The 12,500-nt window shown below is 44.7% G+C and overlaps 1 protein-coding gene across 1 annotated transcript in view; it reads left to right on the forward strand.

Moving 5' to 3' along the window:
- ptprt (protein tyrosine phosphatase receptor type T) overlaps window positions 1-12,500 on the forward strand; it is a 318,930-nt gene that overhangs the window by 232,761 nt on the left and 73,669 nt on the right. The window contains 1 exon segment of the mRNA XM_056395774.1: window positions 9,798-9,952. Coding sequence (XP_056251749.1) covers window positions 9,798-9,952 — 155 coding nt within the window.

A 12,500-nucleotide genomic window follows, 5' to 3' on the forward strand; every position in this document is an offset into this window, starting at 1 on the left:
GCTAAATATTATCAGAGAATCCCGCGATGGTCCTCGCACCTCACAACCTCTTCTGGTAAAGACGAAGTTAAATTAGACGTAGACAAACAGATTAACCCCCGCAGAGAAAACAGGCAGGGAGCGAGCTTCATGACACAGAGTCTCTACAGGAGGACACGGTGAGGGACGAGCAGACAGGCTGCAGGTGACATCAGGTCAAATTACCAACCAGTCAGAAATAATCTTTCACTCACGTGATGAACTAATCCAATGTGTTTGTCCTTCTTCTGGGTTTTGCTCTGTTGTCATCATCGGCCTCACCTCACCATGCTTCAGAAGACATGCTTATTCCTACTCTTATTACCTGTAAGTAGAGATTTCACATCAGGAGTGACTCCTTTTTTCCCTTAACTGTTGTATTGTTTTCTTGCATCTTATCACGTTCAACCCCAATGATCAAATGTGAATCTCCAAATATTCCAAGTCATCCTGGTCACACCAGAATCTACACGTCACCTGTTTGTCTTAGCTGCCAGCGAGATATTTCCACTGCATGATAAAGGGTGTGTGTGGGATTACCTGCCAGACGAACACAGCAACCTGCAGGCGCAGTCTGTCATTCAGCAGGTGACAGGAAACGCTGAGAGAGTATAGAGATAGACAAACAAGAGGGGTTGGGCACCACAGCTATTTATTATCTGTTGAAAGAATATTTAATAAGAGGAAACTTTACAATTCTCAGATATTGAGATAGGAGGAAATCGGATGATGAATGTGTGTTAATAGCGTTGCTATGGAAACTTGTAGCAGGTGGTAAAGACAAAGTTACACACTTTCAGTGTACGGAGCACAAATACCTTCGTCAAGGGCGACGGAGCAGGAGCTTTTAGAAAATAAGGAAATGTCCTTCCTGTGCAGGTTTTTCTTATTTTTGTTGAATGTAAGATTTAGCAGTGACCCTGCAGCAAAACGATCCACGTAGCAACGGTGGCGGCTGCAGGTTCACAGGACAGAGATTTATGATCTCACTGCAGCAACAAGGAGATTTCAGCCCATTTGCATTGTTTGCATGGTGCGTCTCTTAAAGCGTCTCGCCCCTAAAAGGTCAGTGTAATCCACCTTTATCTCCAACAGCAAGTGGCCATTTCCTGCTGCTAATTCTAATGACGAGCTAGTGCAGGTGTGGGTTCATAGGCTACACACACACACACACACACACACTCCCCGTTACACACCAACACGTCGCTCCGAGCTCACCTACAAACGCCTGCAGAGAATGTCTGAACATCCCTGCCTCTCCAGCCGTCTTCAAAGCGTCTGAAAATTTCCCCCAAAATCTGCAGCTGAGTCCAAACTGAGCGGAACAGTCATCACACTGCTTCTTAAAGCAGCCCCCCACTCCCCCCCACCCTCCCAACCCCCCCGAGAGAGAGAGAGACACACAAACATACACATGAAGAAGAAACACACATTCCTCAGTTAAAGTGCCAAAGTCAGAGTCAAAATCAGTAAATATTTAAACAATATAGACAGAAAAAAAAAAAATAATAAAGTAAGCAAAATACTAATATATGCCTGTCTACATTCTTATTAAGCTGCCCTAAAATAAAAAAGAGAAATTATTCACACCCTCAGAAATATCTCTGTGAACCACTCAAAGTCAAAGTCTTGGTGCAAAACGCTGAACACACACACAGAAAACACACAGCGGCGACACAGAACCGTTATTTATATGTTAAAGTTGAGTTAGAAATACGCCGGGACGATGAAACGACAGCGATGCGTTCCGGCGTCAGACACTAAATCAACAGTAATATGAAAAATTGTTCAATAGAACGTCTGGTTGCATGAACAGACCACGATCGTACCTCCTCTATTCACACAGCACCTTTAAAAACAGAGCTCACAAAGTGCTCTAACAAACCAATCAGAGGCAGGAAAGTAATAAGGCGGAGTTACAGAGCGAGGTTAGAGGGAACTGATGCCGTATAGAAACACACACAACACGGTAAAAGACGATAAACAGACGATAAAACTCTTACTGAAATGAACATTTTGCCATTTTATGTCTTAATTTGATAGAGACAGACAGGAAATACAGGGAGAACATGGAGGAGTGACATGCAGCCGGCTAGGATTCGAACCAGGGGCTCGCTGCTCAGGGCGTTTGAGCCCATGTGGTATCAGGTCGCCCGTGGTTACTAATCTGAAACATCCTTCGTTGAGACTCACCAATATGTCACAGTCGCCTGATATTACTGGGAAGCAGATTCCTGGGACAATATGTTAATGAATAGTGAACGATACGTGACGATCGGATTTACAGAGAGAAAAAGATTTCTTTTGTTTTCAGATGTCAGTATCAGAACCAGCCTCAACTGGACTCTGGTTCCTAATATAAACACACAACCATAGAAAACAGTCAGCAGCTACAACACAAAGCAGCAGCTGCACACACACACACACACACACACTCTCATGCCTACATACACACAGCTATAGCCCAAGGATGTTTACTGTTGAGAGATGAGATGAGAGAGGGATTTCTCTCTCTCTCTCTCTCTCTCTCTCTCTCTGCCCAGCCTCTTTCTCTCTCTTCACCTCTCTCTGTATCCCTCGATCTCTGGCTCCCTCTCCGGGTCTGGCTCTAAATCCTGTGATACGCAGATGAAAGTTTGTTTGGGCTTCGCCTGCAGCCTCCTCCGGAGCTGCCGCTGTCATCCTGGAGTGACTGACTGCGGCAGCAGCTGGGGATGACTGCAGGATATTTGAGCTGTCTGGCTGCCGAGCGACTGGCTGAGGCCGTTCTTTGACACCACGCGGGAGTTTCTGTCAATCCCTCGACAAGTGAAACAAATGTCGTTGCCCGTGTTTGATTGGACGCCTTAAGGTCGGCCCCGTCGACTTGGCAGACTTCTGCTAAAATAATTGCGATTCCCGCAGCATGCATTACTTTGTAGGAAGAGAACAATACTGGCGGCCTCTGGCCTCTGTCAGAGGTTGATACGATACCTGTGGCGATACACATCTGTATCTGGAAAACACCAATTCAGTTGTTAATGGCACAAAGGTCTGACCTCAGCTGACACTTTGACAGGTTTCATCTTCGGGGTCTTTACAGATATTCATACACATTACCACTCGAATAAATGAACTTTCCTTTATTTCAAAGTCTACGTAGTAAAAGACAGAATTATTTGAAACACTGCATCTTTGGCTCTTTGTTTAACGACAGCCAGAGGTGCAGGAGAGGCAAACATCTGGGGCCCCCCCCAAGGGTAAAAGGAGCCCCTTATGGCCCCTCCCTCACACCTCCCATAAAGACACTACACAATGCACTGGTGCTGCCCCTGATGATGTGTGCTGTAGTTAGCATCTACTGATGCATGCGAGGCGTTTAGGAGACATTTGTAAATTGTAGCGCCAACCGACAGTCTGCATGTGAGGCGTTTAGGAGACATTTGTAAATTGTAGCGCCAACCAACAGTCTGCATATGAGGCGTTTAGGAGACATTTGTAAATTATAGCGTCTACCGACAGTCTGCATGTGAGGCGTTTAGGGGATATTTGTAAATTGTAGCGCCTACCGACAGTCTGCATGTGAGGCGTTTAGGAGACATTTGTAAATTGTAGCGCCTATTGACAGTCTGCATGTGAGGCGTTTAGGGGACATTTGTAAATTGTAGCGCCTATTGACAGTCTGCATGTGAGGCGTTTAGGAGACATTTGTAAATTGTAGTGCCTATTGACAGTCTGCATGTGAGGCGTTTAGGGGACATATTGTGATGTTCTTTGATGGGCTTCGTTGCCTGAGGACCTCCACACTAGGATCACCACTGATGATAGCGATTGTGAAATGCGAGTAACACCAGCTTATTCATTGCTAACAGTAAATGAAAACAAATGGAAATATCTCTTTAGGTTCTTTGTAACACAATTAGGCTTTTTTTTCCCCAAAAAAACTGAACTGCATTTAAATGTCAGCATTTCAGAACGTACATTTTAAAAAGTAGTGATAAAGGAAATTCTTACACACGTCACCTTTAGCACCTTTAGCATCTTTAGCACCTTTAGCACCTGATTAATGCATTCTGTGTCAAAAATGACTCACAGCTCGGTCAAACGAGAACACACAACCATTATAATCGCTATAATCTCAAACTACTGAGCGCAGCGCTCTTCATTAGAGTCATTCACATCCTACATCCTTGATGTGTGGACCAACATCTGCTGCAGTCAGCACAACTTGTCCTGCAGTGACAGCATCTCCTCCGAGTCTGCTGAGCAGAAACTTCCAGCTGAGCTGTTCCTATAAATATAAAATATTACTTCCATGTCACATGCTGGCTTTTCTTAGTGGTTTAACTTCCCTTTAAAACAATAATACATGACACGCCCAGCTAACACAGGTGAGGATTGTGCCAGAAGCCTGAATATCAAAGGTTAAACGACAAATCGTAACGAGATGGGAGGAATTAATGAAAGCTCACAGAGTCACAAAAACTGCATCCTCCAAATTTCAGAAACACCGAATGATGAACGTCAGTAATGAATTTCACAAAATGGAATTCCGGTGTTTGGGAAATGAAGCCCTCGCGTCCTCGTGACACTTAATGCATCAAATGAGCAACAATTAAAAAACACTTTTTAATTTTTTTGCTCCAGAGTTCAGCAGAAGTATCGCCCGCTTCGCCTCACTCCATTTCTTTCTCATCTTGTGTGTCTCAGTAATAACGCCTCCTCTCAAACTCATCAGGGGACGTGCTCAGCTCGTCAACACACACACACACACACACACACACACACACATACACAAGAACAACGTATCCATCCACGCATTGCTCATTATCGACACATCAAACGGCCTGCAATTAACGTCGCCGGGGGCACAAAGTAGTCCATGATTCCCGCCGCAGTCGGCACCCGGCAGGCTAACCTCGCCGCTTAATGAACTGCCGCCGTGACATTCATTAAGGAAGGATTATGTCGTGCTCATTGCCACTCACAATATGCGAGGAATTTGTCATTTAAACGAGTCCATTAACGGGATGAACGTGTGATAGGTGGAGGTGTGAAGAAGGGGGGGGGGTCTCACTTCTTGCAAGTCACAAGTTTCTGTGTGTTGCTTTTCCTTCTTCTCCTTTTTACATCAGACCTGCCTCTCTCCTTTTGTTACCCCCTCCCCCACCTCACCCCTCCATCCTCTTCACTCACTCAGTCTTCTTTTTCTTCATTCTCTCTTCATCTTTTTTCCATTTGGCTTTCTTTTCTTTGCTCTCCTCCTCCTCCTCCTCTTCCTGCCCACTTCCTGTCACTGTGCAGTCAGACAGCCAGGAATAGGCCACTCTAAGCTCCAATCACACAGGAGGTTTTGTGGCTCCGCTGCCTGTAAATTGGTGTGGAGTAGAGTAAGGTTGAATCTAGGGGTTGATGGACGGAAATGATTATGGGAGAAACTTTGCTTGGCCTTTCCTCCTCCTCTTCCATCTCGCACTTTTCCTCCTCTCTCTCTCTCTCGCTCTCTCTAATCTTCACCTCGCTCTACCTCGTCTTCCCCCGGCTGCTTTTCCCAGTTTATTCTTCAACAGTTTCATTTGTTTTCCTTCTGTCTCTTGTTCACTTTCCCACCCTCTGCTCCATCTCTGCCTTTATAATCATTCCCCTGTCTCTTGGCTGAATTCGTTAAGTACTGAAGGGCGTACAGCTCATCATCGGATCCCACACACACACACACACACACACACACTAATATACAACGCTACTGCTTTAATTTCACATCTCAGTCACACACACACATATTTATTGCCAGTTTTGTGCGAGCCAATGTAGACACGTACACACAGAGACACACAACATCACGCACACACACCACACTAACACGTGCACATGTGCACGAAATGCAGAAATAAGCACCAGCCACAGGAATCCTGTTCATATCGATCGATTCTGCAGCACATCATTGACATCCGACGCCAGCGTTTAGTGCTGCTGCAGGAGGCGGCGCTCCTGTTTACGCAGTGAAGCAAAGACAAAGGACGTGCAGGCCGGCCAGAGGGAAGCATGTCCTCTCTCAGACTAACCAAGGCTTTTCTTTGTTTTTACACGTAGCGAATGTTTAGGCCTCGTCATGTGCAGTACGTCAGGGAATTAAACCACATTTATTTTGACGAGGTTAACGACTGAAAGCCTTCTCTGACGTGTCTAAAGATGTTTAGTGTAAAGTGAGACATCAGTTTCCTCTGGTGGAACAGAAACATGATTTTGGGTTTGTGGTGGAATAAGATCTGATTTTATTGAAGGAGCTATTTCTAAGTTTTGCTAACAAGACATAGCTGACGTTAGCATTAACAGCTGTTCGCTGCGGCTGAACGATACGTAATAAAAGTCTCGTTGCGATTGTTGTGATCGCGATATGAGCCAGTATTTCAGTAGGAGTGGTCATTTTTGCGTTTTCACTGAAAAAATAATATAAAAATGATGATCACGTGACTTTTTGCTGGTGTTTGTACCAAACACATTGCAGCTCCTGCGATTTGGCAATGACTGGATGATTTGTGCAGCTCTACCGTTTCTCACCGGTCTGAAAGAAACGTTCTGAGTTCAGCGTCAAACTTCTTTCCTTTACTCACCAACATCTGTCTCCAGAGGTGGAAACAAACACCAGTGTTAACTCTCTCTTTCACGTCTTTTTTCTTCTTCTAAAGCTAGCATGCTAACCAGCTAGCTGCCGGCGTGTCCCGTCACTGTTGTTTTTACCTCTTCTTGTAGCAGCAGAGAAAACTTAGAAATTGGTGAAAATGAGTTGAACTGAAAATCACGAGCTTTCTGTGTGTGTGTGTCTGAAGTTAAATGTTAAAGTACAGGTGAGAACTTTCTCCTCATGAGTCGTGTAGGAGCAACAATGTTCATTATGTTTAACCAGCTGTGTTTCCGTGGCAGATGTCACTTTGAGAAATGTTCTGCAACTTCATCAGAGTACACTTTCATTTCCCTCCTCTCTATTACAGACGCCGCGCTGTACTGACTCAACCTTTAAGTGGTTCATGAAAGCTTTTAGACTTGTTCAGAGAAAGTTGATTAGTCACTGCGGGAAAGATGTGAGCGATGCTCTGTGGGGAAGTCGCATTTTGTACTTTTACCCATTTGCATTTTTGGAGTGACGCAGCAGGACGGAGCCGTTCTACAGAGACACGTGAACGGGCGAACGAGGTGGCGTCGTGATAGGTTACCGAGAAACGCTCCCACTCACTGGCCAGTGAGCGCCAAGCAGCCAGATACAACAGCCACGTGTTCGCACACACACACACACACACAACACACACACACACAGGCCAAAACACTGAATGTCCAGCACATGCAGTACTCAAACAGCCTCGAAGGAGATCAAGTGTTGGCTCACAGAAACAAGTCCACACATACACATGCCTGCATTATAGCCTGTGATCACACACACACACACACACACACACACACACACACACACACACACACTGAGCCCACTGCGAGCCAATCGTGACCGAATGTTCGATACTTTAAGTTGCAGAAGGTGGATTCTGGAGGACGTGTGAGGTGTTTTATTTATTTATATATGACTCAGCTGGAGATAAATCTGCTGGAGAAACGATGTGTTATTGATACACATATTAGTGATGTTATGTGCCGACCTTGATTTGAAGGCAGTTGACGTCTTCTCAGCTGGTGGTCCTCGTAGACAGGAGATGTGTTTGTTTAAGTTGCACTTTGTCGTGTGACTTCATTTCATTATGTCAGAAGCGGCAGTGCTTCCTGTACGCGAGTCGTACTCACAGTAAAACGAACCTGGCTAATTATCACTTCCAGTATGTTCAGGTTCAGAGAACAGTTTCCACTTCTGGAGATAAGACAGTAAAAATCTGCTTCATGGTGCCTCTCCTGCAAGCTTTGGTGAATCCGCCGGCCCCGTGTCAGATTGTAATGGCTCGCTGTCATTTCTGCCATCTGGCGTCTCCGTGGACCTGAAACCGAAGGTAAAAACTCAGAATAGCCTCGTGCTAAAATGGCCAGCAGATGGGATGTTGTGACATGTGAAGAGTAAATGGAAGGAAACAAATCACAGGGCTTACAACAACACTCGGGGGACGTCTCATCAGCAGTCACACTGCTACAACTACATTTACCATTATCTACAGCCACTGTAGAAGCCCCGCATGTTACTGAAGAGCTGAATGTCAACCTCTCCCCTCTGAATCACATCATCTGTCCCATCTCTGCTTTAATTGCTCTGGAGAAACATTTCGAACCCTGAGCTCGTCCGACAAACAGTTATGGGGCCGCAGTTTCTCCCAGTTGGTCATAGAGAAGTGAGAGTCATGTTGCAAATGGAGCTGCATCGTATGGTAATGTGAATCGACTCTGTCGGCGCTGTGAGGACGGTTTTTACTGAAGGACCAAGACTGAAGCTCTAAACCTGATGACAAAAATATTTAGAACATGTGTTTGTTTGTTTTCTATTTTTTCTTTTTAAATCTCCATATTTCCTTCTTCTTTTATGTTTTAGTGTTGATCCATAAGAAGATATTTTTGTGGTTCATCTCAGTGTAGTTTCACATCTCCTCTCTGAGGAGGCTCTGAGCCTCTCTTCTGATTGGCTGACTGTTTTCTGACTGATCCAATAAAAATATAGCAGATTTGCAGTAAAAACACGCGGAGAAACTTAATCCTGCGAGGTTTGGATGGTGGGTCCAGGTGGGCGGGGCTTGGTGACTGCTTTGTTGTGACATCACAAAGTTCCAGAAGTCCTGACGGCTGGTTTTAAGGCTCAGTTTCTGAATACAGGCTGTGTGCATTTCTCTGTGGACTGAGGCTTTGATACTTTCACAGTATTAATATAGAAGCTAGAGCTGATCTATAATCACACTACACATGGACACAGACCTTTACACCGGAGGAGCTATAAAATATATGAACGTGATTTGACTGTATGAGACACAGATTCAGGGCAGGGCCTTTATAACGACTGAATTTCAAAACTAAAATGTTTTTTTGATGCTTTTTCTTATGTCAGCCTGGTTTTCAAGGCAAGACATCAACAGTCTGTTCATGTTAATTATTGACGTAGTAACTTTAACATATTCAGCACAGAAATGCTGAAGGGACTAGAATGAAGAAAGTCCTGAACTTAAAGAAAAAAACAGCCAGTTTCATTTCACAGATCTGGAGTCAGTCTCATATAACTCTATAATTAAAAGTTTAAACACTGATCATCCATCTGATCAGTGATATTCCCAAAAATGACATACACAGTCTTTAGATTTATGTCTGGGGGCCGGCGACAGGCAGGACGGAGGCATTGTGGGTCGTCCGTCTCATTCTCATGAACACGATATCTCAGTAACGCCTCGAGGGAACGTCTTCACATTTGGCACAAACATTCATTTCAGCTGACAGATGAACTGATTAGAATTTGGTGGACAAAGGTCAAAGTTCAGGGTCACAGTGACCTCACAAAACTCAAGAAGGAGAGACTGTGACCGTTCCTGTAAGTTGGCTGGTTGGCGGAGGGATACACCTACGAGGCGGTGATTCTAGTTCCTTATAAAATGGTTAAATACAAATGGATTTTGGATTCTGCAATGCATAAAACTCAATGATCATCCTCGTGTTTGAGTCACTGCATGTTTTAAACAACATTACTCACCATGACTCACAGTAGTTTCTAGTCCTGTGATGTTTGTTTGTTTGTGTATCTGTGCTTTGAATGTGGATTTACACACGTATTTGTGTCTCCATGTGTAAATATATCTGTGTGTGTGTGTGCGTGTGCGTTAATGCCACCACAGGAAGTTGGCGAAGAAGCAGAAGGAGACGGCCAGCAGCTCCACTCAGCAGAGGGAGATGGGTCCGGTCACCACGGCTGATAAGAGCACCACTAAAGTCAGCACCCTGCACAAAGACGACCCCTTCTCCACCTCCAACCAGGACCTCAACGGATTCAGTAAGTCCCAAATCCTCCGAGGTCCGAGCATCAGTGTGCGTGTCCTAAATCTACCAACTGCAGCTGCCGCCGTCGCTGTAAGGTCGACCTGCAAGATTTACCGTCTCCATCTAATAACACACTGCGAGTGTTGACTTCTTTTCCACGTAGTAAACTTTCTCTTGCCGTTCTCTGTGCTGTGAAATCCGCATCTACTATGTCTCCGTGCCATTAATCATTTTGTCAGATTAATTTATTCAAATAGTGGACATTTCATTTTATAATAAAAACTCTCCAAACATTCCTCTTTCGCCTTCATCAGCAGAGTGTTGTGCTGCTTCACCGGCCTCCATCTTACTTCATGCTGCTCTAATCATTTTCAACTCCTGCTCCTGAAATTCTTTTCCCGCCTCGCACGCGTCCTGTGTTTCACATATACATCCTGCGTGCATCTTCAATCTTATGGTGGTCACCCTGCCGTGCGTGTGCACACTCCCCATCTCTTTGTGTGTGTGTGTGTGTGTGTGTGTGTGTGTCCGGGGTAATTAGATGGGGCGTCTCAGAAGGGCATTTTTCTCTTGAAAATGTCAGCCTGGCCTTTTGGGAGTGCTTGGCCGTTGAAAGCCAGGGGTGCCAGATAGGGACTAAGTAGCGGGCTAATGCCGGCCGTAATTGCCTGCACTCTTCCCCTAACTGTCCACGCTGCAATGCTGACGCGCAGTAATGTTTTTGCATTGGATACACTTAATGCAGAGCACTTTTATCTCGACCCCGGATGTTCGCTAAAGCTGTGATATTTAAAACTTTGACATTTTCTTTGCTTTCAGATAGACTCGGCCATTTATCTGGGGAATTCGCTACGTATAGAAAATGAGCTTACTCCTTTCTTGACCTTGGATGTTAGATAACCCTTTACTGTTTGAAACGTTGAACGGTTGCTAATTACACACTGGCTGAGCTTTTGGATAAAGGGGTTCTGGTGATTGGATGAGGTCACTGTCTTCAGGGCACAGTTTTTTTTTTTTTTTTTTTACTTCCAGGCAAAGTCTTGTTAACTTCGCCTGCGGCCAAATATAAAGATCTGGCGTTCTTCTTCACCAGGATCTTTGACATCTGCCTTTGGATAAATGTAGACGCACTTTCCAAGGCTCCACACATGCCATATAATCCAGATTTTATATGTCCTAATGTAATCGCAGAAGCACACGGAGAGGCAAACCAGGCGAATGTTTGGGGCCCCCAAGATGAAAAGGGGGCTCATGATGGCCCCTCATATTGGCACATTTTCCAATGACAACTGTAAACCCCCTTAAGCTTTCCATAAAGACACTATACAGTCACTGCTGCTGCTCAACCCCCCCAAGTGGGGCCCCTGATGATGTGTGCTGTGGCTAGTGACTATCCATTGCTTGCATGTGAGGCGTTTAAGGGACATTTGTAAATTATAGCATTTACTGAATCTGCATGTGAGGCGTTTAGGGGACATTTGTAAATTGTAGCATTTATATTCTGCATGTGTTTGTGTCTCTTTGTCACACTTGGAGTCTTATCACATGAACATTTGAAAAAGGAAAAAGACAACACACACACACACACACACACACCTATATACACACAGTCACCGATCCAGGCTCAGTCCTAATGAGACAGAGAAAAACGCTGACACAAGGTGGGGGACCCAATAATATTTGTGCGGACGGCCCCCTCGCAGGGCAAATAACCTTTTTGTGTTATTGCATTCTCACCCAGCCACCAGCTGTCTTCACAGGACATTGCTGTCAAAGCAGATTTCTTTCCGTATGCAGCTACACTCCTCACTGTATTAAAGTTGAGCTTCCTTTTGCGGCGCATTAGCATACAGTGCCGGTGCGCATGAGACGAGAGGGATTTTATCACAGAGGAGGAGAAAACATTGTTGTGTTTGGGGGTATTAGGAGAGGGGAGCGATGAGAGGAGGGGGGAGGAGGAGGAGGAGGAAGAGGAAGGAGAGGACAGCAGAGTGAGGTGAAGATAAAATTTAAATGATCTGCTGTAGGGAAGTCGGGCTATTGTTCCTGAAAACAGTCGAGCAAACTGAATATGAATGAGAATCAGACGAGGAGCCACATGGATGATTTTCACATCAGGGATTATCATTTTTAAGACATTAGTAAAATTGCAAACACCACATGTCTGTATCTGTATCAGCCTTTAGACTTTTAATTCTAAACTTAATTTGACAGGAAACAATATTGTTTTATGGTAGAAATATTTTATAGAGCTGCAGAGTCTTGGCTCCTCCAGATGTTAACCTGAGCGGGTTCTGCTCCGGGTCAGCAGCTGGAAGTGATGCACCTGAAGACGTCTTTTAAACATGCTAAAAGAAAAAACATCTGACAGCTGTCAAACCTTCCTCCTGTCACTTTAATGTGAAGGAGAGAAAAATGGTTAAGTTCACTTTCACTCCAGCTGCCATTGTAACAAGGGAAGATGCTCACTGGTTTTTAGTCCTTGTGCTTTACCTGGTTGTGACATCAGATAGAAATGTGGTTGGAAATATATCTACAAATCAAGTCAGCTCTGAGGAAAG

This window comes from Seriola aureovittata, chromosome 2 (assembly GCF_021018895.1).
Source record: "Seriola aureovittata isolate HTS-2021-v1 ecotype China chromosome 2, ASM2101889v1, whole genome shotgun sequence".
NCBI classification, from domain to species: domain Eukaryota; kingdom Metazoa; phylum Chordata; class Actinopteri; order Carangiformes; family Carangidae; genus Seriola; species Seriola aureovittata.